The sequence below is a fragment of the Oryctolagus cuniculus genome, chromosome 11, assembly GCF_051225735.1.
Source record: "Oryctolagus cuniculus isolate XC-2025 breed Fujian yellow rabbit chromosome 11, ASM5122573v1, whole genome shotgun sequence".
NCBI lineage: Eukaryota > Metazoa > Chordata > Mammalia > Lagomorpha > Leporidae > Oryctolagus > Oryctolagus cuniculus.
The window spans coordinates 106,979,901-107,006,298 of NC_142877.1; the positions used below are offsets into that span (position 1 = coordinate 106,979,901).

At 38.0% G+C, this 26,398-nt stretch overlaps 1 protein-coding gene across 4 annotated transcripts in view; it reads left to right on the forward strand.

The window, feature by feature from the left end:
* HCFC2 (host cell factor C2) overlaps positions 1 to 26,398 on the forward strand; it is an 86,402-nt gene that overhangs the window by 38,277 nt on the left and 21,727 nt on the right. For 2 of the 4 annotated variants that reach the window (XM_008257001.5, XM_089308899.1), the window contains exons 11-15: positions 3,149 to 3,349; positions 3,874 to 3,947; positions 7,517 to 7,654; positions 12,975 to 13,160; positions 14,490 to 14,775. In XM_008257001.5, the coding sequence (XP_008255223.1) occupies positions 3,149 to 3,349; positions 3,874 to 3,947; positions 7,517 to 7,654; positions 12,975 to 13,160; positions 14,490 to 14,775 (885 nt within the window). Of the gene's footprint in view, positions 1 to 3,148; positions 3,350 to 3,873; positions 3,948 to 6,826; positions 7,655 to 12,974; positions 13,161 to 14,489; positions 18,043 to 26,398 lie in introns of those variants that run through there. The other 2 variants (XR_016216992.1, XM_002711233.6) reach the window with 2 other exon arrangements.

Consider the following 26,398-nt stretch of genomic DNA (forward strand, 5'->3'; position numbering starts at 1 on the left):
TTTCTCATATAAAATACTTACCATCTAGAACCTAGTTATGAATGATGTCAGAATACCAAGTAACTGCTTACCTAAATAATAATGTTTAGTTAAAATGTTATAGAATATAAATAAGCCAAGTTTTTATATGGCATTTGAGGCTGGCCAGTGTGTTCAGTTTTTTGTTTTTTTTTTCCTAAAGGTTTTTGTTTATTTGAGAGAGAGCATTACAGACAGAGAGAGGGAGAGACAGAGAAAGGTCTTCCATCTGTTGGTTCACTCCCCAAATGGCCACAATAGTGGAGGTGGGCTGATCCAAAGCCAGGAGCCAAGAGCTCCTTCTGGGTCTCCTACATTGGTACAGGGGCCCAAGCACTTGGACCATCTTCCACTGCTTTCCCAGGCCGTAACAGAGAGCTGGATTGGAAGAAGGCAGCCAGGACTTGAACGGGTGCCCATATGGAATGTCAGCACTGCAGATGGAGGCTTAATCCACTACACTACAGCATCGGCTCCCAGTGTGTTCAGTTTTAATGTCCCATTACTTAGCACTTTTAACTGTCTGAGATTATTTATTTTGAGCAAGGATTATATCTGTCTAGTTCATGTTTCCTCAACACCTAAATTTGTGCCTGGTAAATAATAGGTACTTATTAAATACTATTTAGCAAGGTACTAGATTATCCTCAGAAAGGCAGTCCGTTTGTAATTACTGTTGATTAGTCCATTCATTGCATTTGTTAGATAGCTTATAATTTGTTAATATGCATATTTGAATATTATAATACCATCAGTTAAGTATGATATTAAGTATGATCTCTAATTTCAATATCTCAAATTATTTTATTAATTTCACTGATATATTCCTGATATAAGAACATGTGACTTTATTTTTACTTTGAAAAAATCATTACAGCCATATAAATCTGAAATTATTTTTTGATGACTCAAATTTAATGAGATGGAATTTTTTTAAAAATTTATTTATTTACTTATTTGAAAGCCAGAGTTAAAGAGAGGAAGACAGAGACAGAGAGAACTCCCATTCACTGGTTTACTCCCCAAATGGCTGCTACAGCTGGGACTGGGACAGGCCAAAGCCAGGAGCCAAGAAATTCATCCAGGTCTCCCACATGGGTGGCAAGGGCTCAACACTCAGGCAATCTTTCACTGCTTTCCCAGGCACATTTTGCAGGGAGTTGGATCAGAAGCCAAGCAGCTGGGACTCAAACCAGGGCTCAGATTATATGCTGACATTGCAGGTGGTGACTTAACCCTTTCTGCCACAATGCCAAACTCAAGATGAGCATTTTTATTTCCATTTTTCTTTATGAGTCAAGGATAGATTAAAAAATACTTAAGGAAGATAGTTTTATCATTGCATTACTGTGGAAGAGGAGAGTTCTTTTGTTTAGTTGAGTTTCTTATATAAGGGAATTATTTGGTCATAATTTTTACAGTTTAGTCCTAGACTTTAACTTAAATTTATTTCTTATAATGATTTTCTATGTGTTTATTTTACAAAGAGGTTTAGCCCTGAATCAAATAGAAGCTTTGAAGTTTCAGAATCTTAGTGCATTCTAAATGAATGTTACAAGGCAGTTTGAATAAGGTTAATACTAGGTAAGTAGGAAAACCAGAGTGTTTGTATAGTGACAGTGCCTGGCATATCATAGACACTCAAGTGTATCTAGGGTAATCTATCAGATTAACAGGAGGAGTTTGACTTTTTCTCTCTAGGTTAGGGTATGTTTCAAAAAGTGGAGGAGTAACATTAGATTTTTAAGAGTGCATTCTAGCCTCTCTATCAGAAAGCACTATAGTAGGAAATGATTGGGAAACTTGTTAGGAGATGGATAGAGACTAAAGCAGTATTTGGGATGGATGGAGGGAATATATTATTTAAAAGACTTTAAGAAAGTTGCATCTGTTAGACTTGCCAGCTGGTTGAATTTGAGAAATACAAATGGTTTGAACGTGGCTCCTAGGTTTTTGGGTTGGAATCAGAATGGATGATCATACTCTTCATCAAAATAAAAAGTAGAGGAGCAAGAACAGTTTTAAGAAAAAGGCTTGATTTTGAATTTAGTTTTTTTGAGGTATTTAATGAACACACTGGTTTAGATCTCTTTTTTATTTTTTTAAGATTTATTTTTTATTTGAAAGGCAGAGTGACAGAGAGGCAGAGAGAGAGAAAGAGGTCTTATATCCAATGTCTCACTCCCCAAATGACCACAATAGCTGGAACTGGGCCTATCTGAAGTCAGGAGCCAGGAGCCTCTTCTAGGTCTCCCACAGGGGTGCAGGGGTCCAAGTCCTTTTTGAAAAGGAATATGTGGTCAGCATTATCTACCTTGCAGAAAGATCAAGAAAATGGAAATTGAAAAGTATCCCTTAGAAATCATTGCTTTCCAGAGCCATTTCATTAAGAGTAATGTGCTAAGGATCCAAACTGGTGGGAAGTTAAGGAAATACAAATTGCTGTGAAGGGAACTGGTGAGAAAAGTGATAACTGGAGGGAACTTGTGGGTCAAGGAAGATGCATGTCTATGACTTGGGACTAGGTGATGTGTATAGGCTGAGTGTCAGAAGCTAAAGAATAAGAAACTGGTAACCCTGAAAAGACAGGAGTAATTGATAAATGATCCTAAAACTGGGACAAAGAATGGTACAAGAATGCAGGAGGATAGCTTAAACTTCTGTAGGAAAGAGATTAGCTCATCTTCTGAAGTGGAAAAGAAGCCAGGGAGGATGGGCTGAAGATCATAAACACATTTCTAGTTTAGGACAGAAGAAAGCAAAAAATTGAGGGAATTCATGCCTGATTACCTCTATTTTTTGCCTCTAAAATGAGAGAGGCAAAGCCATTTGTTACACAATTTACTACAGTTCAAGAACTTTGGTTCAATGTATGGAATGGAAGAGGGAGCTGGGAAGATAAACATCCATTGTAGATCTAATGCACTTTATTTTTTCTGAACATTTTATGCCTAATGATAAATTTATACTAATGCCATTTAGTATGTTTATGATTTTAAAACTGAAAGTATCAAGAATTACACAAGAACTATGAGACAATAGTTATCCGTAGTTATATAATTTTTAAATTTCAATCCAAAATTTTTATTGTTACTATATTAATATTTTTATCTTTTCCCTTTAAATTTAGGTCCTCACACGTCAGCACACATAGGTGTACTTAGTTGCCTGGACTTAAGAACAGTAGTCTCTGAAACTTCTGTATCCAGTACTGTTTCCAGCACACAAACCATGGTAACCCAGCAGACCATTAAAACTGAATCCTCCAGTACAAATGGGGCAGTGGTTAAAGATGAAACTTCACTAACAACATTCAGTACCAAATCTGAAGGTTTGAAATGTGTTTCACATACTGTATTTTGAACCATTTATGTATATAAAGTCATCAAACTTACTTGTCTTAGTTAAGAATGGCATTTCATCTTGTTTGAATCATATAAGCAGATAACGTGTTTCTGTTAAATTCATATAAAATATTCTTTGCTGCCTTACATAATATATTTAGATTAGCTCACACAGAAGTATACTCAGAATATATCTTCTCAATCATGAATAAATCAGCAAACCTTTCCTTAGAAGACCTTAGTTCTTGCCTGTGGGTGCACAATTTTCCCAGCTTGGTTGATTTCTAACTTTGTAAATTCTTATTGTTTTGCAATAGGAATTCTGTTTCATCTTTGGTAAACATTCATTGAAGTTCCAGCTAGTCATTAAGTATTTATGAAAATGAACTTTATTCAGTTATTTTAAATGTATAGTTGGGCAGTATTAATAGTTGTATATTTATAAATTATGCTTTAATGTGTCTGATAAGTTATTATATAAATAAATCTTATGTGATTATTTAATTTTTAGTTGATGAAACATGTGCTCTGCCTGCAAGTAAGATCAGCCGTGTAGAGACACATGGTGCAGCAATGCCATTCTCTGTAAGTATATAATCTTGTGACGATGCATGTTTACAGGTGATTATGTGCTTTTAAATGCTGAGCAATTTCTAAATAAGTCATAAAAAGGTTCTCAGGTCTCAGTTAGTAATGAATTGACAAATTTAGAAACAAACAATTAAATAGGAAAATGTCCATAGTATGTTTAGTGAAAAAAGCTGTATAATAAGCTGTGATCTCATGGTTTGTTTGGTTTTTTTTTTAAGATTTATTTTATTTATTTGAAAAAGTTACAGACAGAGGTGGAGACAGAGAGAGAGGTCTTCCATCTGCTGGTTCATTCCCCAGATGGCCACAATGGCTGGAGCTGCACTGATCCAAAGCCAGGAGCCAGGAGCTTCTTCTGGGTCTCCCACACGGGTGCAGGGGCCCAAGGACCTGGGCCGTCTTCTACTGCTATCCCAGGCCATAGCAGAGAGCTGGATTGGAAGAGGAGCAGCTGGGACTAGAACCGGCGCCCATATGGGATGCTGGCACTTCATGCCAGGGCTTTAACTCTCTGTGCCAAAGCTCCGACCCCTATCCCATGTTGTTAAAAAGTACACACACTATATATATATATATATATATATATATATATATATATACACATATACATACATACATACATACATATATACATAACATTCACAGTTGTACATGCATGCATGCACACACATCCACTGTAAAAAAAGATAGATGACTGTCTCCAAGTTGTGGAGCCACAATTTTTACTTTCTTGTTATATTTTTCTATGACATGTACTTTTATAATCAGAAATATGTATATATACCTACCTGTATATATAAAAATCTTCCAAAAAATTCACTGAAATGTGTATTATGGAAAAACTATGTATAAATTTCAAAAAATTTTAGCACCAATATAAGCTTATCTTTAAAGAAATTTTTTTACTTGTCTATTTTCATTTCATTTGAAAACGTGAGAGAGATAGAGACCAATAGAGAGATCTTACATTCACTGATCCACTCCCCTAAAGCCCACAAGAGCCAAGACTGGGCCAGGCCAAAGCCAGGAGTCCAGAACTCAGTCCAGGTTTCCTACATGAGTGTCAGGGACACAAGCACTTGAGCCATCACCTGCTGTCTCCTAGGGTGTGCGTTAGCAGGAAGCTGGATCAGACATAAAGAAGTTAGAACTCAGGGACAGTGATGTGGCGTAGTAGGCTAAGCCTCCTCATTAAGTGGAGCAGGAATTCCATATGGGTACCAATCTGTGTCACTGCTGCTACTCTTCTGATCCAACTCTCTGCTTATGACATGGGAAAACAGTGGGAGATGCCCCAAGTGCTTGGGCCCCTACACCCACCCATGTGGGTGACCTGGAAAAAGCTCCTGGCTTTGGATTGGCCCAACTCCAGCCATTGTGGCCACTTAGGGAGTGAACTAGCAGATGGAAGATTTCTCTCTGTCTATCCCTCTCTCTGTCTGTAACTCTGCCTCTCAAATAAATAAAATATTTTTAAAAAAGAAAAAAAAAAAAAAAGGACTCAAACCAGGCACTCGAATATGGGATGCAGGTGTCCCAAGCAGAGACTTAACCACTGGACCAAACATCTACCTCTAAACTTAGCTTTTAATTACATTTCCTATAAATTTTTGAAGTGCCTTCAGATATATGTGTACAAATATCTAAATACAAATTACATTCATGGTTAAAGATAGACTGTGTTATAGAACAGAAAAACTTGCATGGCTCTATTATTGTTAGCTTCTTAGTAGGAGCATGACAGAATATTGCAATATTACATTACATAGGATGACCTAATAATCTCTGAGAATGGATTGTTTTATGGAAGGCAAAAATTGATCTGCCTGGCACCAAACTTAAAATGCTACGAAAGCATTTCACAAATACATCAAGATTGTCTTAATTACATAAATGTAAGAAAAACACATACATATATGAAGATGCTTCAAAAGTTCATGGAGAAATGGAATTAAAATATGTCTATTTTGGTACAAAAAATTTTGAAATATATGCATATTATTTTATAAAGTGCATTTTTCTGTTAGCTTTTTTTTTTTTTAAGATTTATTTATTTGAAAGAATGATAGTGTGTGTGAGAGAAAAAAAAGGAAAAAAAAAAGACCTTCCATTTGCTGATTCACTCCCTAAATGGCCACAGTTGCCAAGGTTGGGCCAGGTCAAAGCTTGAAGCCAGGAGCTACATCCTGGTCTCCCACATCTTCTGCTACCTTCCCAGGCACATAAGCAGGAAGTGGGGTTGGAAGCGGAATAGCCAGGACTTGAACTGGCACTCCAGTTATGGGATGCCAGCCTTGCAAACGGTGGCTAACCCACTGAGCCACAGAGCCAGCCCCACTGGGAGCTTTTTGAATACTTTCTCATGTATACTTTTTGAATATTTTTTAAAAAATTATCCATCATTTCAACTCTGTTGCTATGAATAGGAGTTTTTATTTGGCCTAATTGTTTACTTTTTAAGATCTTTAAGAATTATCTATAGTTTTCAGTTTTATGTATTTCAGTTATATATTCATTTACCTTTATTGAATTTCACTTTTCCAAAATATTAAGTCTTAGTGTTCTTAGACTCTTTTTCAGAGAAGGATTATTAAAAGGAACTTTGTTTTTTCTCAAGCCTGTTTTACAGTGCATCAGGCAGAATTATAATTGTTATTTCAGCTGGAGCCAGTTGTTTTATAAAAGTTGTTGAGAGTTTCTGCAACTTTAAAAAAGGAAAACAAATTTAAAGCTTTTTTTAAACCATAAAAACTCATCTAGTTAGCTTACTTTGTCATATGTGATAACCTTAACAAAAAAATGTAATTATAAGCATGTACTTCTGCTGTTATATATTTAAGACAAAAATAACTGAAGTGCACGTTTGTTTTGAGCTTCTGGAAACAGTGTCTCATTTATAAAGAAGATGGCTTAAAAAGGTTAGTTCCAGGGATAAGTATAATTCACTTATCACTAAAAGTAGCTTAAGGTAGAAGAAGTTCATTTGTTTTAAAGCAGGATAAAAATGTAAAACTGTTTAATCTATTCCTGTTTACTATATACTAAAACATATTCAAATGGCATTTTAGTTTTGAACACTTTTTCTCCTTTTAGGTTTGGAGAATCACAGGTATTTAAAGTGAAAGATCACTGAACTTCTGCTAGTTGTTTTTGAAAGTAGAAATAAGCCAGCTTGAAATGAATTTTCTTTATTTGCTCTTTTTGGAGCAAGTTGTTATGTTACACTAAGGGATTATATTTTCTGAGAGCCTCTGAAATGACAATGTTCTATAAAATGGCTGGCATTTTAACATATCACTGATTGAAAAGCATGCTAACTCCGACCAAATTGATAGGACAAAGCTACTGACTTGGAGAATGCCTGTCACTCCCTATGTTTGAATTGGCATCCCTGTTTCACTGTCAGTTGACCTAATCTGTCAAGCCTTTATTTACTTAGGAGCTATTAATGTTGTGTTTACCCATATATATACTTGTAGATCACTGCATGATTTTATTAAATCTTGAAATTTCTCAAGTGCTCAATAAGAGACTTCATCAAAATTTTCTTTCTCTGAAATTAGAAAGAGATTCCTTCAAATCCAGTGGCCACAGTGAAAGCAGGAGAACGACAGTGGTGTGATGTGGGAATTTTTAAAAATAATACAGCTTTGGTGAACCAGTTTTATTTGCTGCCAAAAGGAAAGCAAAGCATCTCAAAGGTAGCTCTCAATATTTTGTTCAATATGAGTTATAAGCCTCAAGAATGAGAATTTTTTTATTACCTTGATCAGGTCACTTGAATGAATAAAATCTAGATATGTCCAACAACCTATTATTGAGAGTTCTGTATGCCTAGTTACCTTGTATTTTGTTGTTGTTGTTGTTAAGTCTCCTTTTATAGAACATATCACAAGTATGTCATTTAAAAAATGTTATACAGTCACTGAGCTGGGTTTTGAGTCAAATTATCTAGTCTGACCAAAACACAAATTAAGATTATTTTTGAAATATCTCTAATATCGTTACCTAGTATATTTAAAAAATGGAATTCTCCCTCCCTCCCTCCCTCCCTCCCTCCCTCCCTCCCTTCCTCCCTTCCTTCCTTCCTCCTTCCCTCTCTCCCTCCCTCCCTTCCTTCCTTATTTCCTTCCTTCCTCCTTCCCTCTCTCCCTCCCTCCTTCCCTCTCTCCCTCCCTCCCTCCTCTCTCCCTCCCTCTCTCCTTCCCTCCCTCTCTTCCTTCCTTGCTTCCTTCCTTCTAAGGCGTAGAGACAAAGACAGAGATCTTTCTACCACTGTTTCATTTCCCAAATGCCCACTGGCCAGGCTGAATCCAGGAACCTGGAATTTTTTTGTTGTTGTTACTGCAGAACTTTATTTTTTTAATAGAAAACTTTTATTTAATAAATATAAATTTCAAAAGTACAACTTTTGGATTATAGAAGTTCTTCCCCCCATAACCACCCTCCCACCCGCAAATCATCCCATCTCCTACTCCCTCTCCCATCCCATTGTTTATTAAGATTCATCTTTAATTATTTTTATATACGGAAGATCAACTCTATACTGAGTAAAGATTTCAACAGTTTGCATCCACACAGACACACAAAATATAAAGTACTGTTTGAAGATTAGTTTTACCATTAATTCTCATAGTACAACACATTAAGGACAGGGGTCCTACATGGGGAACAAGTGCACAATGGCTCCTGTTGTTGATTTAACACTTGGCACTCTTATTTATGACGTCAGTACTCACCCAAGGCTCTTGTCATGAGCTGCCAAGGCTATGAAAGCCTCTTGAGTTCACCAACTCTGATCTTATTTAGACAAGACCATAATCAAAGTGGAAGTTCTCTCCTCCCTTCAGAGAAAGGTACCTCCTTCTTTGATGGCCCCATCTTTCCACCAGGATCTCATATACAGAGATCTTTCATTTAGGTCATTTTTTGCCACAGTGTCTTGGTTTTCCATGCCTGAGAAACTCTCATGGGCTTTTTAGCCAGATCTGAATGCCTTAAGGGCTGATTCTGAGGCCAGAGTGCTGTTTAGGGCATCTGCCATTCTATGAGTCTGCTGTGTATCCCGTTTCCCATGTTGGATCATTCTCTCCTTTTTAATTCTATCAGTTAGTATTAGCAGACACTAGTCTTATTTATGTGATCCTTTTAACACTTAATTCTATCTTTATAATCAGTTATGAACTTAAACTGATCATTTTAAATATTAAGATGGCATTGGTACCTGCCAACTTAATGGATTTGCAGTCCCATGGCAAGTTTTTAGCTTTACCCGTAGGGGTGAGTCCGAGGGAGCATGTGCCGAACTGTACATCTCCTCCCTCTTTTATTCCCACTCTTATTTTTAACAGGGATCAATTTTCAGTTGGATTTAAACACCCTATAATAATTCTGTGTTAATTAAAGAGTTCAACAAATGGTATTTAGTAGAAAAAGAAAATACTAAAAAGAATAAAATAGTAAGCTGTTCCTCAAGAGTCAAGACAAGGGCTGATCAAATCATTGCTTCTTTTTTTTTTTTTTTTTTTTTTTTTTTTTTTTTGACAGGCAGAGTGGACAGTGAGAGAGAGAGACAGAGAGAAAGGTCTTCCTTTGCCGTTGGTTCACCCTCCAATGGCCGCCGCGGCTGGCGCACTGCGGCCGGCGCACCGCGCTGATCCAATGGCAGGAGCCAGGAGCCAGGTGCTTTTTCCTGGTCTCCCATGGGGTGCAGGGCCCAAGCACCTGGGCCATCCTCCACTGCACTCCCTGGCCACAGCAGAGAGCTGGCCTGGAAGAGGGGCAACCGGGACAGAATCCAGCGCCCCAACCGGGACTAGAACCCGGTGTGCCGGCGCCGCAAGGCGGAGGATTAGCCTAGTGAGCCGTGGCGCCGGCCAAATCATTGCTTCTTATAGTGTCAGTTTCACTTCTACAAGGAACCTGGAATTTAATCTAGGTCTCCTCTATGGGTGGCAGAGACGCTAGTATTTGAGCCATTACCTGCTATCTCTCATGAAATGAAATACATTAACAGGAAACTGGATCAGAAATAGAGTAGCTAGGACTTGAACCAGGTACTCTGATATGGGACAGAAGCATCCGAAGCAGTGACTTTAACTGCTATGCCAAATACCTGTTCCTATTTCCTTTTATTCAGAAATTATTTTTATTCCTGACTTCATGATTTAAAAACTATGAAAGCCCTGTATTCTATGAAGTACTATCTAATATTTTCTGTGATTCTAAAGCTCCTTAATTAACCCTTTAAGAATTTGAAGAAATAGCAGCTCCCAAGCTTATTGAACTAATTTATTTTCTGATATTGACTGAAAATTTTTGAGAAGAAATTATTCAAAAAATGATATTAATCTTAAATCTGAAGATCTGCAAAAATAGAGACTATATATAGTATTTATATTTAATTCCTCCAATGTTACTTCTGGAATCTTTATAATTTTTTCAATTATTTTCATAAACAGAAATTTTGGTTAATAATTTGTTAGTATTATATCTAATGAACTTTCTGCCCACATTTGAATTTCATACATATAATGACATTTCCATTTCTGGGGACCTATTAACTACCTAATTTTTCCTAAATGAAAAAAAAGCATAAAATTTATAGCCATTAAACTTGGATTTGAACCACTAGTTCCAGCACCCAACAGTCTGATCTTTGACAAGATAGTTGTTTAAACTGAGACTTGGTTTCCTCCTCTGTAAAATAGAGATGACAAAGCACCTTTAAAGTAAGATTATACTTTAGCATTCCCTGTATCACAGCAGTATTGTGAGATTTAGGGAGAATGTATGAAAATTGTTTGAAAGGTATGATTTTCCTACCTAAAATATGCAATCTAATTATTTTTGTTTAACCTTAATTCAGTGTCTGCTGGATTTTAATTTTTTTAAAAATATGTATTTGAGAGTCAAAGAGAGACAGAGACCAAGAGAGTGCTCCCATCTGCTGGTTCACTGCCCAAATGCCTGCTGCAAAAGCCAAAGCCAGGAGCTGGGAACTCAATCCAGGTCTCCCATGTGTGACAGGAAGAACCCAGTTATTTGTGCCATCACTACTGTCACATTAACAAGAAGCTGGAGTCAGAAGTGGAAATAGGATTCCAACTCTGATTGGGATTGGGTTTTTTTGTTTTTTTTTTTTTTTTTTTTTTTGACAGGCAGAGTGGACAGTGAGAGAGAAAGACAGAGAGAAAGGTCTTCCTTTTGTCGTTGGTTCACCCTCCAATGGCTGCCGCGACCGGCGCGCTGCTGCCGGCACACCACGCTGATCCGAAGGCAGGAGCCAGGTACTTCTCCTGGTCTCCCATGGGGTGCAGGGCCCAAGCACCTGGGCCATCCTCCACTGCACTCCCTGGTCACAGCAGAGAGCTGGCCTGGAAGAGGGGCAACCGGGACAGAATCCGGCGCCCCTACCGGGACTAGAACCCGGTGTGCCGGCGCCGCAAGGCGGAGGATTAGCCTAGTGAGCCGCGGCGCCGGCCGGATTGGGTATCTTAACCACTAGGCCAAATGCCCATCCCTCTGTACTGACTATTTAATTAAAAAATTTTTTAAAAATTTGCTTTTGAAAGTCAGAAAGAAGGGCCGGCGCCATGGCACAGTAGGTTTATCCTCCACCTGCAGTGCCGGCATCGCATATGGGTGCCGGTTCTAATCCCAGCTGCTCCTCTTCCAATCTAGCTCTCTGTGGTGGCCTGGGAAAGCAGTAGAAGATGGCCCAAGTGCTTGGGCCCCTGCACCCGCATGGGAGACCAGGAAGAAGCACCTGGCTCCTGGCTTCGGATCAGCTGTTGCGGCCATTTGGGGAGTGAACCAACAGAAGGAAGACTTTTCTATCTCTCCCTATCACTGTAACTGTACTCTCAAATAAATAAATAAAATATTGAGAAGAAAGAAAGAAAGAAAGAAAGAAAGAAAGAAAGAAAGGAGGGAGGGAGGGAGGGAGGGAGGGAGGGAGGGAGGGAGGGAGGGAGGGAGGGAGGGAGAGAGATCTTCCCATCCTCCAGTTCTCTCCCCAAATGCCCATAACAACTAGATCATGGCCAAGCTGAAGGCAAGAGTCAGGAACTCAACTCAGGCCTCTACATGAGTTGGCAGGAACAAGTACTTGAGCCGTCACTTGCTACCTCCCAGGGTATACATTAGCAGGAAGCTGGAATAGGGAGTGGAGCTGAGATTAGAACTTGCACTTCAGAGGTGGTGTTGTGGCATAGTGGGTAAAGCCGTTACCTGTGATGCTGCCAACGTCCCATATAGTTGCTGCTTTGTGTCCCAGCTGCTCCTCTTCCAATCCAGCTCCCTGCTAACAGCCTAGGTAAAGCAGCAGAAGATGGTCTAAGTGTTTGGGCTCCTGCCACTTATGTGGGAGACCCAGATGAAGCTTCTGGCTCTTGTGTTTGGCCTGGCTGTTGAGGCCATCTGGTGGTGAAACAGCAGATGGAAGATCTGTCTGTAACTCCGACTTTAAATGAATGAATGAATGAATGACTAAATAAATAACCTTGCAATCTAATTAGAATGTGGATGTCCTAAGCAGCACCTTAACTGCTGTGTCAAATGCCTACCTCATGAATTTTTAGATGCTCTCTGTTACATGCTAGTCATTCCTTTACTGTGTTGCTTGCTTGCTTATTATTTCTAAAGGGTGTTGTCCCAGCAGACTAAGTCTGAAATTTCTGCTTCATGTTAGGTCTACACAGGGATAGCATAATTGTTACTTTGTTTATAGTGGTTATTAATTTTTTTCTACCCTCATACAATTCATGTATTTCTCTTTATAAAAACCAGTGATTCTTAACTGGAAAGTACATTTTTCCTTAGAAACACTGATTTGATTTGTTGTCTTAGTTGCTTTTATTTAAGAGGATTCATACCATGTGTGAAGTAAATAAATGTAAACTGGAACCTCAAAGCATAAATTATTTGTTAACATTTTTGTATTTAATGAAAAAATAATTTAAAAATTTTAGTGATGTTGACGGTGCCATTTCTTTGACTTTTGCATGCGTTACATTTTAGGTAGGAAATGCAGATGTACCTGACTACAGTCTACTCAAGAAACAGGATCTTGTTCCAGGCACAGGATACAGATTCAGGGTTGCTGCAATCAATGGTTGTGGAATAGGCCCTTTCAGCAAAATTAGTGAATTTAAAACTTGTATTCCTGGTTTTCCTGGAGCTCCTTCTGCAGTTAGAATTTCAAAGGTGAGATATCAGCTTGACTTGTTGATGATTTAAGTTATTTGAAACTTCATACATGAAATAAATTGTTACCTTAGAAATTCTGGTTAGCATCTAATGAAATGAGAGATAACTAAAAGGGGTGGATTAAAAATATTGTCTGCTAATCATGAATGATATATTTTTTTTTTGACAGGCAGAGTGGACAGTGAGAGAGAGAGAGACAGAGAGAAAGGTCTTCCTTTGCCATTGGTTCACCCTCCAATGGCCGCCACGGCCAGCGCGCTGCGGCCGGCGCACCGCGCTGATCCGATGGCAGGAGCCAGGTACTTCTCCTGGTCTCCCATGGGGTGCAGGGCCCAAGCACTTGGGCCATCCTCCACTGCACTCCCTGGCCACAGCAGAGAGCTGGCCTGGAAGAGGGGCAACCGGGACAGAATCCGGCGCCCTGACCGGGACTAGAACCCGGTGTGCCGGGCGCCGCAAGGCGGAGGATTAGCCTAGTGAGCCGCGGCGCTGGCCCATGAATGATATTTTTAAGTACCAAATTTTAAGCAGAATTACAGGTTCCAAATCATAGAAAGTCAGGGAAATCTGGTATGCTTATCTTAGTTCTTGTTCTTATGGAACTCAAAAGTTCATGCTAGAGAATTTTAATAGAGCACGTAAGATTAGATTATATTTTATCCTAAAGACTTGCCCCTCCCTGGAGAAGAAAAGATCTGCTTTTAGGGAAGAAAAATCCCCTCTTGGGGATATTTAGCACAGATAGTTAAGCCTCATTGTTTTTTGAAAGTGGACATGAATCAAATATTGTAGAATTATAGATGAATTATGCATTGTGGAATTATGTAGATTTAATTAAGGTAGGTTTCTAAAGTCAACAATAAAAGATCTTTTTTTAGAAAGAGATTTATTTATTTACTTGAAAAGCAGAGTTACCGAGAAAGAGAGACAGAGAAAGGTTTTCCAACAGCTGGTTCACTCTCCAAATAGCTATGGATGGGTCTGGGCCAGGCAGAAGCCAGGAGCCAGGAGGGTCATCCAGGTCTCCCGCATGGGTGGCAGGGGCCCAAGTACTTGAACCATCTTCTATTGCTTTCCCAGGCACATAAGCAGGCAGCTGGATCAGAAGTGGAGCAGCCAGGACTCGAACTCATGCTCATTTGGGATGCTGGCATCACAGGTGGTGCCTTAAACTGCTGGGCCAAAATGCTGGCCCTAAGATCTAATATTTAATATAATTACTTTAGGAAAAAGGAGCTTTCTATGTTTTAAAGATAGGCTCAACATAATAAATGGTAATAGAAAAAGCCTGAGAACCTTTACCTGTTTTTTTCCCCTCTCTTCAAGAATGCTGAAGGTATCCATCTTTCCTGGGAACCTCCAACTTCACCTTCTGGAAATATTCTGGAATATTCAGCCTACTTGGCTATTCGCACAGCACAGATACAAGATAATCCAAGCCAACTTGTGTTTATGAGGATTTATTGTGGTCTTAAAACATCATGTATAGTAACTACTGGGCAACTTGCAAATGCACATATTGATTATACGTCCAGGCCTGCCATTGTGTTCAGGATATCAGCAAAGAATGAAAAGGGATATGGACCAGCTACACAAGTCCGATGGCTTCAAGGTAACAATAAGAAAGCACCTTTAAATTGAATTCTTTTTTCTTAACTGAAGCTATTGTGATGATGATTATTTATTAGTAACTGATTATAAAGATTGTCATTTAAGAGTATTCTCTGGCTGTATTTCTAGCAGTTATAAATCTGAGTTTGTAAAGTTGTTAATAAAATGTATTTGCTTGATTCTACATACAAATAAAAATAGAAAAGAAGCAAAGACTCTGAAAATTAGTATATGGGTTCTTCCTTATAAGTGTAGCTCTTTTATAAAGAAAAGTAGTAAAGTTAAAAGCTAGAAAGCTTTCTTACCCCAGTGTTGTTTATAAAGGCTCTGTAACTCAATCATCCTAGAGTTCTGAGGTGATTGTTGTAATTGGCTATTGTACACTGTGCTGTCTTAGATAATAAGTGTTCTCTACATTGTAAATGCCCTATCTTTGAGTGTGCCCTCTGGCTTTATTGTATAGGAGCAGTGGTCCTCTAACAACTTTCTTCTTGGATAATACTTGTGATATTTTAGTAGCCATTGGATTCTTTTCTTTATTTACAATTGGCACAGAGCTTAAGAAATTATAAAAAGAAGAAAGGCAAGGTCAGAAACTGCTTTTGAATTTTTATTTTTCCAAGAATCATGGTAAAATATAAGAAGTAATAATGAGTTTTCTTGATTTGTATCAAGCAGATATATTTGAATATATTTTTAGTCAAAGCACTTAATTTATCTATCCATCAGTTTCCTCATTAACATATGAGGAGGTTAAAAGAGTTTACCTTTAAGGTCCCTTTCAGCACTAAAATATTGTATTTTCATCAGGAGTGAAGTATATCCCTAAACATTCCCATCTGTCTTAATGGCTCTAACTTTGCTTTTTATTGAAATTAAAAACTTCATAATTTAAAATTAAAAAATAGATGTTCTCCTATTGCAGAAAGAAGCACCTTAACAGGAAACAAGTTTTGAAATAGTGTTTTAAACATTTGTAAGATTTTTGTAAATGCTCTAAATGTTTTATTTTTGCATTGTTTTTATCTCAAAATTGTATAAAATTTTTTACAATGGAAATATAAACAGACAGCTCACTCAGGTTCCAGTACAACTTTAAAGATGCAGATAGACATCATGAACACTCTGCTGCAGGTAACTTGCTTTAAACCTGTTAGGAATTTCGTGGTTCCTCTGCCTATTCAAATCCGAATGAACATGTAAGCAATAAAGGCAGAAAAGACATTTGAATTAAGATCTTCAATAATTGCAGGGGCAAAAGTCTATCTTTCTTAATACCACATAACCTTATACCAGTTTAGGTTGACTGAGTAGCTATGTCCTCAAATTTTATGTATAATACTCCCAGCAAAGATGATTTAATTGTGCAGAATTGATATATATGTGTGTTCCAGTTACTAATTTAAAGTGTATAGAATATTTTAATATATAATTTTTGTAAAGAACTGGGATTTTTATACTACAGTATTTGTAATTAATGTGTCTCACTAATTAAATTTTCTTGAAGAAAATATGCAAACTGTTAGACACGCAGTGAGTGGTTTCTGAACTCTAAAAATAAATGCACTACTATGGTGTTGTTAGAATACTTTTTTTTTGTGGTTGTATGAATCCTTAATCTTCAAATGTGTATCTTACAAACAATGTTTACAAGGAGCTTCTCTGGTTATTCCAGCAACTCCCTTGGTGAGAGCTTCATCTGCATTTGTTTAACTCATATGCTTTGCTTTTGGCATATGCTTGCTTTTTGCACTAGTAGAATATTAACTTACCTCATTATTATGTTTGTAATCATTTTATAGCTTCCATAATGTGTCTGATATGGGCTAAAAAAGTACTTAACCAAAGTTAAAATAAATGGTAAGCAATTTTGCACATATTAAATGCTAGGGTTTGCTGTGTATATGTGTGTGCTTAGTTACAAAAAAAATAAGAACTGAAAGTTATAATAAGTGTATGTTTCAAGCCCAATTATTTTAATGATTCATTTGTTTTATTACAAAAACTCTTAACCCCTTAGTCTCTGCAGTAATTAGTAATTTTTATCTTAAAGCACTTCTCTTAATAACAAGGAATAAGTTACTTCTAAGCAAAGAAAAGGATTTTTTTTTTGAGTGTGCACATTTATTCCTGTTTAGTATTTGATTTAGTTTACTTTGCTTAAATGCCTCTACTGTTCTAGACCAGGAGATGAATATGAATCTGTCATCCTAACATATGACTTAACCTTTTAGAGGAAAAGGCAGCCTTTCTAGACCAAGGGATCTGTTAAAATAATGATGCTTTCACTTTGAGGATTAGCCCAGGTTCTGTTGCTATTATTTGGGCATTTGTACATTAAGCACCAATCATGTTTCTCATAAGTAATGATGAGTAATTCAAAGATGGTATTTATCTCATAGTAATTAAAAGATGCCATTTAGAAATCTCTGTGGCTTTGACATTAATAGTTAATAAGAGATCTTTGAGCTATATGTTCATGAATAGAACGAATTAGGTAAATAATGAGAAAACTACAAGTTAGCTTCTTATGATTTGTACATTTTCTAAGTGATTAAGATCACTTTGTGAAACAGTGGACTGTATCATGTGACAATTTTTCATAAGAGGACTTACCTTGAGTTAAATTAGTTTCTTAACTCTTCCCAGTTGGATAAGCAATTTAGATATAACACACCTTTTCCTGTACTCCGCAACTTTGGCTGAAATAAGTAATGAAATTATTTTTGATGTTGCATGCTCTTAGAATTTTGTTTTTAAAACATTATATTGGCTTTATTTAGTTCAGTAAACTGTTTTGACAATTTAATTAGAAATAGGGTATATATAAATTCAATTTTATCTGTTTTTTAACAATTTGAAATAATATGATTGCACGTATGAGGCACCCATGCCTCATAACCCAATTACATAAATGTAACCATCTGTAGGAAGGTGAAACTGTTGTTCTGTTATTTCAAAGACTTATAGACTAGCAGAGATTTGTTCTGATTAGATATATGGTCTATAATAACTAAAGATATTTTTAAAAATTATAGTACTTGTAACAAAAAACCATTTGTAACATTGCATATGAAGACATTATTAGTATTTCAAATTATTTTAGCCTTCTGATGATAAGTGAAGTAGATGCGAAATAGGCTTGGTCTTTGATGACTTGAGGTGTAACTGACTGTTTTGTTTGACAAGATTGATTTTAGGCAGTTTTATGTGTCGTGTACCAATGATATGTAAAATAAAGCACCTTTTCTACCATAAGCAATTACAGGTGTTATTTATTTTGAATTACATTAAAGAAAAATTAGTTATGGCAGAGAAAATCAGTAGAAGTGTTGATTTCATGGCATTCATTTAAATTAATATAGACAGTCTCTAAGAATGGATTGTGTCTCAAAATTTGTTTTTTAAGTTATTGGATTATGGTTGAGAATCCTTTTTCATAGAAATGTAAAGCTTATCCAATTCTTACTGTAGCTGAACTAATATGCTTGAAAGTAAAAAAGGCAAATGGCTCTAAGAAATAATCTAAATTTGTCACCTTTTTTTTTGTCTTCCATTTATTCTTATATTTCTTCCTGCTTTTCACTCTTTAAATTCTCAGCGGCCAGGCTTCTGACCTGCTTCTCTATTGAAATGGCTCTCTATTCAGAGATTAGGGGTGACTTCCCATTTCCCAAATCCAGCGAACTCCTTCATCAGACTTAATCATGTCATTTGAAATTTTTATCCATTCCTGGGATCCTGCCACACTGTTTAGTATCTGCAGTGCTATACTCTTTATGTACCTCCTCCTGCCTACACTCCCCTCTCCCACTTCCACCAGTCTCCATTCATTTGTTCAAAATTCAGTTTGGTAAAGCCTTTCCTAATATACTCCGCTTCCAAGCCGATTTGACCCATTCTTTCTGTGCCTCACTGTCCTTTGTGAAATCTTCTCATAAAGACATGCCCTTATTTGTTACCATGTCTCTCTCCCTTTACTAAAAGGTAGGTAGGTCTCTGAGGCATAGACGGGATCTTTATATCCCTTCCATAGTGGCCAGTTAGCTGGTGCCTAAATATTTTAATAAATGAATACAGAAAATTGTCACACTTCCCAAACTCTCATTTTCCACTTTCAAATTGGGGTCAAAATGAAAGGGAGGTGTTGAAAGGGTTAGCGATCATAGCAGATTTAATAGACCTATGGAGGAATTCCAAATGCTTCAGCTTTGACCCCACCCTGCTCTCACTTAGGTTCCCAAGAGAAGTTCTGGAATATAAAGGGGATTTAATATAGAGATAGAGGTTTCAAGAGGTCTTTGATTTGAATAAGTGTTAGCATTTAATGAAATTATGAGGCATGGCTGGGTTTTTAACAATGGATAACCAAAACAAATAAAAAAAAAACTGTTAAAAGTATCTTGAAATAAACTAACTACTTAAGCACAAGGAAGTGTTGGGGGACACAGATACCAGAGTTGGAAGTACACTGGATTCTATTACGTTACGTATCAAGTCAAGTCACTCTTGTCCCCTCTGAGCTTGTAGGACAAAAGATTCTTAGACTCAGGAAAACAGAATGACATTGGCACATCTCCCTTTCAAGGTTCCCAGTAACATTTGTGTTACATATTTTTGTAACTACAGAAGGGGCTTAGTATGATCATCATACCTGGAAAAACAGGCATTACAACATTGTATACAACTTTCTAGGAGAGAAACAATAAATTTTATAAGCTAAATGAAGAGAAAAGAAGGCTAGTAAGTCATAGGTATAAGGCTGTGAATGCTATACAAGTGTTCCTCACTTACTGATTTCATTTTGCTGGTTCAACAGTCTTTGAAGACTGCTTAAAGATGCCAAGGTGTTTACATATAACCTCTGAAGATAAGAGTACAAAAAAGTATGAAATTGGTGCCATATTAGATATGGAAGCTATAACAGTGACAGTTATCCCCCCCCCCATCCTACCCACTTCCCTTTCATCATCTCCTTGCCACGAGACAAGAAGCTGAGGTATACATCATTGCTAAGTGTGAGAATTGAGGAAGGTACAAGAACCTTTTGTGTCTGAGCATGTGCAGGTTAAAAATAAGCAGCAGTAAGCTGGTGTCTGAATTTGAACACACAGTAACTCCTGTCTACTAGTATTCATGGTCCACCAAACGTTCTGCTGTGACCTAGAGGGTTATCCACTCCTGCTCCTATCTGAGGAGATAGAAGTTCTCTAAGAACTTAAGAGTTTCTTCCTAATTTCTGTCTTCATACTGGGGAGGGGACAAAAAGCTATAGGCATAGCACTTCCTATTTCATACAACAAAGCAAAGCATATAAGAGAGTGGGTAGTTTCGAAGATCCAAGTGCTTGATCCAAAATCATCCTGCTACCAATTGAAGTTTAGCACCCCCTGCTGGCATTGTCTATTCCGACTTAAATATGGGGAAGATTCTGGGTCTTAATAGTTGTCTAGGGTTTTTAAAATAATCAAAGCAGTGCCTAATTTTCTGATGAGTTTGGCACCCTTTGCAAACCCAGGTGAGGTGTTTAGACCTGGAGAAGACACTTGCTACTTTCCCAATCCTTAGGCCAGCCGTTTGCTGCTGGACCTATTCTGCCCCATACACCAACTCTGTAAACCAAGATGGTAACTTTAGTCTGCCCTATATGGGTGCAACGAATGTATTGAATGTTTCAAGATCTATTTAATGTTTTTAAATTTTTTAATTGTGTATAAAATAATTCCCTGTCAGGAGAAATTACACCTTAATTGTATCTTCATCCTGAAAAATGGCATTGATGATGATAACCTTGGCAAAGACAAAATTGCAAAATTGTTAACATCTGTGTGGCCAGTAAGGCACCTGTTATCAATGTGGAGAAACAGTCTGAACAGCTGCCATGCACCTTCCATGTTTCTGGAATACTTAACTCATAAGTGCATTATTGGAAGAATGTGCCAGAGGAAATTTGTACTTTTCAGAAGTCAACAGAATTCAATGAAGAGATGGTGTCTTTGTCATTCCATTATCTACTGTGTACAAATAATCATACCCTATGAACAAAGTAAGCAGTTAGCTGGAGTCATGGCAGTGACTGAGCCAATTTGGAAGAGTAATACTATAATAGTACCATCTTGTTGGATCTTCACCCTATAGAAATCTACTTAACTTCTGTGAGGAATAGTCCATCTTGTTTCTATTTTCATATTATCATGTATTATTCTGCATTTTAATAATTGGTCAGATAGACTAGTACAACAGTGGCTGAAATGTCAGATATTTCTTCTTTATTGATGAAAGAATGTATTGCATAACCTTATATATTTTTTCTTTTAAAATATGTTATATCTAGTAAAGTATACAAGCTATGTATGTATGTATGGTTTTGAAAATAATCACACATACCTCTCTGTAACTCTGTCTTTCAAATAAAGAAAATAAATCTTAAAAAAAAAAAAAAAGAATCACACATGTACTCAACCTTCTGCTTAAGGACTAGAATATTCTCAAATGCCTAGAAATACCCCGCCTCTCCAATTTGTCCTCTTTCCATATACACCACATGGGGTAAACATTTTTTGTGTATTTTTGTTAATACTTTTTATTAATAATTCCCATGTTTTTATTTGTGGCTCTGCCTTCTATGTATGTATCCCTAGTAATTTGTCATTTAGATTTATCTGTTTTTGAACTTTTGTGTTAATAGAATCATATGTATCCTTCTGTGACTGTTTTTTGACATTGTTTTTGAGATTCCTATCCATGTTTATGCGTGTACTTCATGTTTTCACTGCTGTATAATGTTCCCTTCTGTGACTATGTCGTTATTTATCCATTGGATGTGGATTATTTTGTTTTTATTACTATAAACAATGCTATTATGAACATTCTTCCCAGTTACAATGTAAGCTCTGTGCAGGCAGTGGTTTATTTTGTTCTCTGCTGTTATCACAATGTCTGGAACAATAATTGGCACAGGATAGATGCTCAATAAATATTTGAAGAATGAATAACTCCTTGTATCTGTCTCCTGGTGCACTTGTATGAGAGTTGCTGTAGGATAATTGTTTTTTAAGTATGGTCCTGGGCTCCTGAGCCCCTTTTGGGAGGGGTCTGTGAGAACAAAACTATTTTCATAGTAATGTTAAGACATTATCTATTCTTTTCACTTCATTTTTTCATAAGTGTAAATGTTTTCCAGATGTGTGATGACAGCATTGCTCTACAGCAAAGCAAGTGTGTTTGTCAATTGGATGACTCTTATATAGTATCTAACTATGGATTTTATTTGCACTTTACCGATTACTAATGAAACTGAGTGTTTTTTTTTCCCCACATTTATGGTTCCCCCACGTGAATCCTCTTCTTTGCAATACCTAATTGTGTCTTGTGCTTGTTTTTCTATCTTATTCTAAGATTTCTTTATATATTCTGGAGACTAATCCTTTGTTACTTAAACATATTGCATATATCTTCTCCTGGCGTGTGTATATTTCTTTTGTAACCATATTGAATCTGTTGATCAACTTGTAGAAAATAGAACATTTTAAAAATGAGTCTTCCCAGCCAAAAACATTGTGCATATCTCCATTGAAGACTTACTTCTTCAATGTCTCTTAGTAAACTTTATCTTTTCCTTAAAGATCTTTACATCTTGTATTAGATTTCTTTTAGGGGCTTTATAGCATTTTTAATATTGTGGTAAGTTGAATTCTTTTTTTTTTTTTTTTTTTTTTTTTTTTTTTTTTTGACAGGCAGAGTGGACAGTGAGAGAGAGAGAGACAGAGAGAAAGGTCTTCCTTTGCCGTTGGTTCACCCTCCAATGGCCGCCGCGGCCAGCGCGATGCGGCCGGCGCACCGCACTGATCCGATGGCAGGAGCCAGGAGCCAGGTGCTTTTCCTGGTCTCCCATGGGGTGCAGGGCCCAAGCACCTGGGCCATCCTCCACTGCACTCCCGGGCCACAGCAGAGGGCTGGCCTGGAAGAGGGGCAACCGGGACAGAATCCGGCGCCCCTACCGGGACTAGAACCCGGTGTGCCGGCGCCGCTAGGCGGAGGATTAGCCTAGTGAGCCGCGGCGCCGGCCTGTGGTAAGTTGAATTCTAATTGTTGCTAATATTGATTGTAGATCCAGCAACCATGCTAAATTTTATTAATTCTAGTACTTTATCTTGGTGTCTTTTTAAGGTTTTTATCTTTCCATCTGCAAATCATAGCAGTTTTCTTCCTTTCTGATAATTATACTTATTAAAATATTTCTTCTTGTATTTCTGCCCTGACTGGGACCGTAACACAATGCTGAAAGAACTGGGAATGAACATCCTTGCCTTAAACCCAGTTTAAAGGAAATGCTGTAGGGTGGGCATTCGACATAGCAGTTAAAACTCCACTTGGCATCAAGCCCTGGCTATGCTCCCAGTTCCAGCTTCTTGCTAATGAGAATCCTGGGAGGAGTAAGTGATGGCTCAAGTACCTGGGTCCCTGCCACCCACATGGGGAGACCTGGATTGAGTTTCTGGCTTCTGTTTTAGCTCCAGGTGGCATGGGCATCTGGGGATTGAACCAATAGATGGGAGATATTCTCTCTTTCTCCCTTCCAAATAAAAACATTTTTTTAAGCTTTTATTTAATGAATGCAAATTTCATAGGTACAACTTTAGGAATATAGTGGTTCTTCCCCCAATACCCGCCTTCCCAACCCCACTCCCGTCCCACCTCCTACTCCCTCTTCCATCCCATTCTTCATTAAGATTTATAATTAACTTTATAAAAACTTTTAAAAAAAGGTTCTTAACATTTCACTGTTCAATATTTTTAATAAATGACCTTTATGAGTGGATATTGAATTTTATTGAAGTTTTTTTCTGCATCTGTTAAATGTTCTCTTATAACCTGTTAATGTATAAATTGTGGTAGTTGACCTTTTAATATTAAACTAATCTTTAATTCCTAGTATTAACCCAACTTCATCATTTGTGTATGTATGTATATTTTAACACATTGCTCGGTGCACCGGCCACAGCGCGCCAGCCACAGCGGCCATTGGAGGGTGAACCAACGGCAAAAGGAAGACCTTTCTCTCTGTCTCTCTCTCTCACTGTCCACTCCGCCTGTCAAAAAAAAAAGATTATGTTAGGAGCTGATGCCGTGGGGCAGTAGGTTAATCCTCCGCCTGCAGCACTGGCATCCCATATGGGTGCCGGTTCTAGTCCTGGCTGCTCCACTTCTGATACAGCTCTGTGCTATGGCCTGAGAAAGCAGTACAAAATGGCCCAAGTCCTTGGGCCCCTGCACCTGTGTGGGAGACCTGGAAGAAGCTCCTGGCTCCTGGATCCGGCCATTGCGGCCATTTGGGGATTGAACAAGCAGACAGGCGGAAGACCTTTCTGTCTCGCCCTCTCACTGTCTGTAATTCTACCTCGCAGATAAATAAATAAAATCTTAAGAAAAAAAAAAGATTATGTTAGCCTCATGAAATAAATGAGTTTTCAATTTTCCGGAGGAGTTTAAACTTGAAACCAGTCTCTTTTTTGTTATTTAAAGATTTATTTATTTGAAAGTCAGAGTTACACAGAAAGAGAAGGAAAGGCAGAGAGAGAGTCTTCCATCCTCTGGTTCACTCCCCAATTTGGCCGAAGCAGCTGGAGCTGTGCTGATTGGAAGCCAGGAGCTTCCTCCAGGTCTCCTACGTGGGTGCAGGAGTCCAAGGACTTGGGCCATCCTCTACTGCTTTCCCAGGCCACATCAGAGAGCTGGATTGGAAGTGGAGCAGCAGCCCCAAAACCAGTCTTTAAAGCCATTTGGAACCCATGGAAAAATTTTTAGTTATTTAACTTCTTAAGGGTTATAAGATTGTTAGGATTTTATATTAATCTTGAGTCAATTTTGTTCAACATCATACATTTTTTCCAGGGATTTATTCATTTCTTTTTTTAAGATTTATTTATTTATTTGAAAGGCAGAGATGCAGAAAGGAGGAGAGAGAAACAGAGATCTTCCATCTACTGGTTCACTCACCAGATGGCTGCAATGGCAGGAGCTGGGCCAGACCAGAGCCAGGAGCTTCTTCCAGGTTTCCCACGTGGGTACAGGGGCCTAAGTACTTGGGCCATCTTCTGCTGCTTTCCCAGGTACATTAGCAGGGAGCTGGATTGAAAGTAGAGCAGCCAGGACTTGAAGCGGTACCCATATGAGATGCCAACATTGCAGGTGGAGGTTTAACCCATGCCACAGCGCCAGCCCCAGGATTTATTCATTTCAACTTATTTTAAATTTTTATGAGATGAAGCTGTCCATATTATCCTTGTATCATTTTACTTGTCATAGAATCTGAAATGATCTTTCATTCCTATTAGTTTATTTGTGCCTTCTCAATTTTTCTGGATTAACCCTTTTAGAGGTTTGCTTATTTTAACTCATAAGGTACATTTTCATACATCAGAGGTAGATTGTACAGTGTCTGATTTATATATATATATATATATTTTTTTTTTTTTTGACAGGCAGAGTGGACAGTGAGAGAGAGAGAGAAAGGTCCTCCTTTGCCGTTGGTTCACCCTCCAATGGCCGCTGCGGCCGGTGTGCTGCGGCCAGCGCACCGCGCTGATCCGATGGCAGGAGCCAGGTACTTATCCTGGTCTCCCATGTGGTGCAGGGCCCAAGTACTTGGGCCATTCTCCACTGCACTCCCTGGCCACAGCAGAGAGCTGGCCTGGAAGAGGGGCAACCGGGACAGAATCTAGCACCCAACTGGGACTAGAACCCGGTGTGCTGGCGCCGCAAGGTGGAGGATTAGCCTAGTGAGCCACGGTGCCAGCCTGATTTATATTTCTATTATCATTTTTGCCAGAGAATAACCTGTAAAATTTCAATTTTCTTAAATCTGACACTAGCTTTATATCCTGTCATATGGTCAATTTCATGACCATTAGTTGTTCTATGCACAACTCAAATCTCATTATCATACCAGATCTCCCAATTTTTCTTTTAAGTTCTTTTTTTTTTTTTAAAGATTTATTTATTTATTTGAAAGGCAGAGTTACAGAGAGAGAGGAGAGGCAGAGAGAGGTCTTCATCCGATGGTTCACTCCCCAGATGGCCGTAATGGCCGGAGCTGTGCCAATCCAAAGCCAGGAACCAGGAGCTTCCTCCAGGTCTCCCACACAGGTGCAGTGGCCCAAGGACTTGGGCCATCTTGTACTGCTTTCTCAGGCCATAGCAGAGCTGAATCAGAACAAGAGTAGCCGGGACTAGAACTGGCGCCCATATTGGATGCCGGCACTTCAGGCCAGGGCATTAACTCGCTGCGCCACAGCACTGGCCCCAAAGTTCTTTTTCTTTTCTTTACCACTTGTTATGTGCTAATTCAGAAATGTTCTTTTCTGGTGACCTAAACCATTTATAATTTTGTAGTGACTCTGTGAATTTGTGTTACCTTCATCTTTTTGTTGTTGTTAATTACTATACAAATATTTTGGTTGGTTTTTGTCTGGTATGTCTTTGGCCTTATATTTTGAGTTTGCAGAAGATAGCTAAAAGCCAAAGCCAAAGCCAATCTATTTGCTAAGATTTATTTATTTATTTGAAAGAGTTACAGAGGAGAGAGGCAGAGAGAGAGAGAGAGCTCTTCCATCTACTTGTTC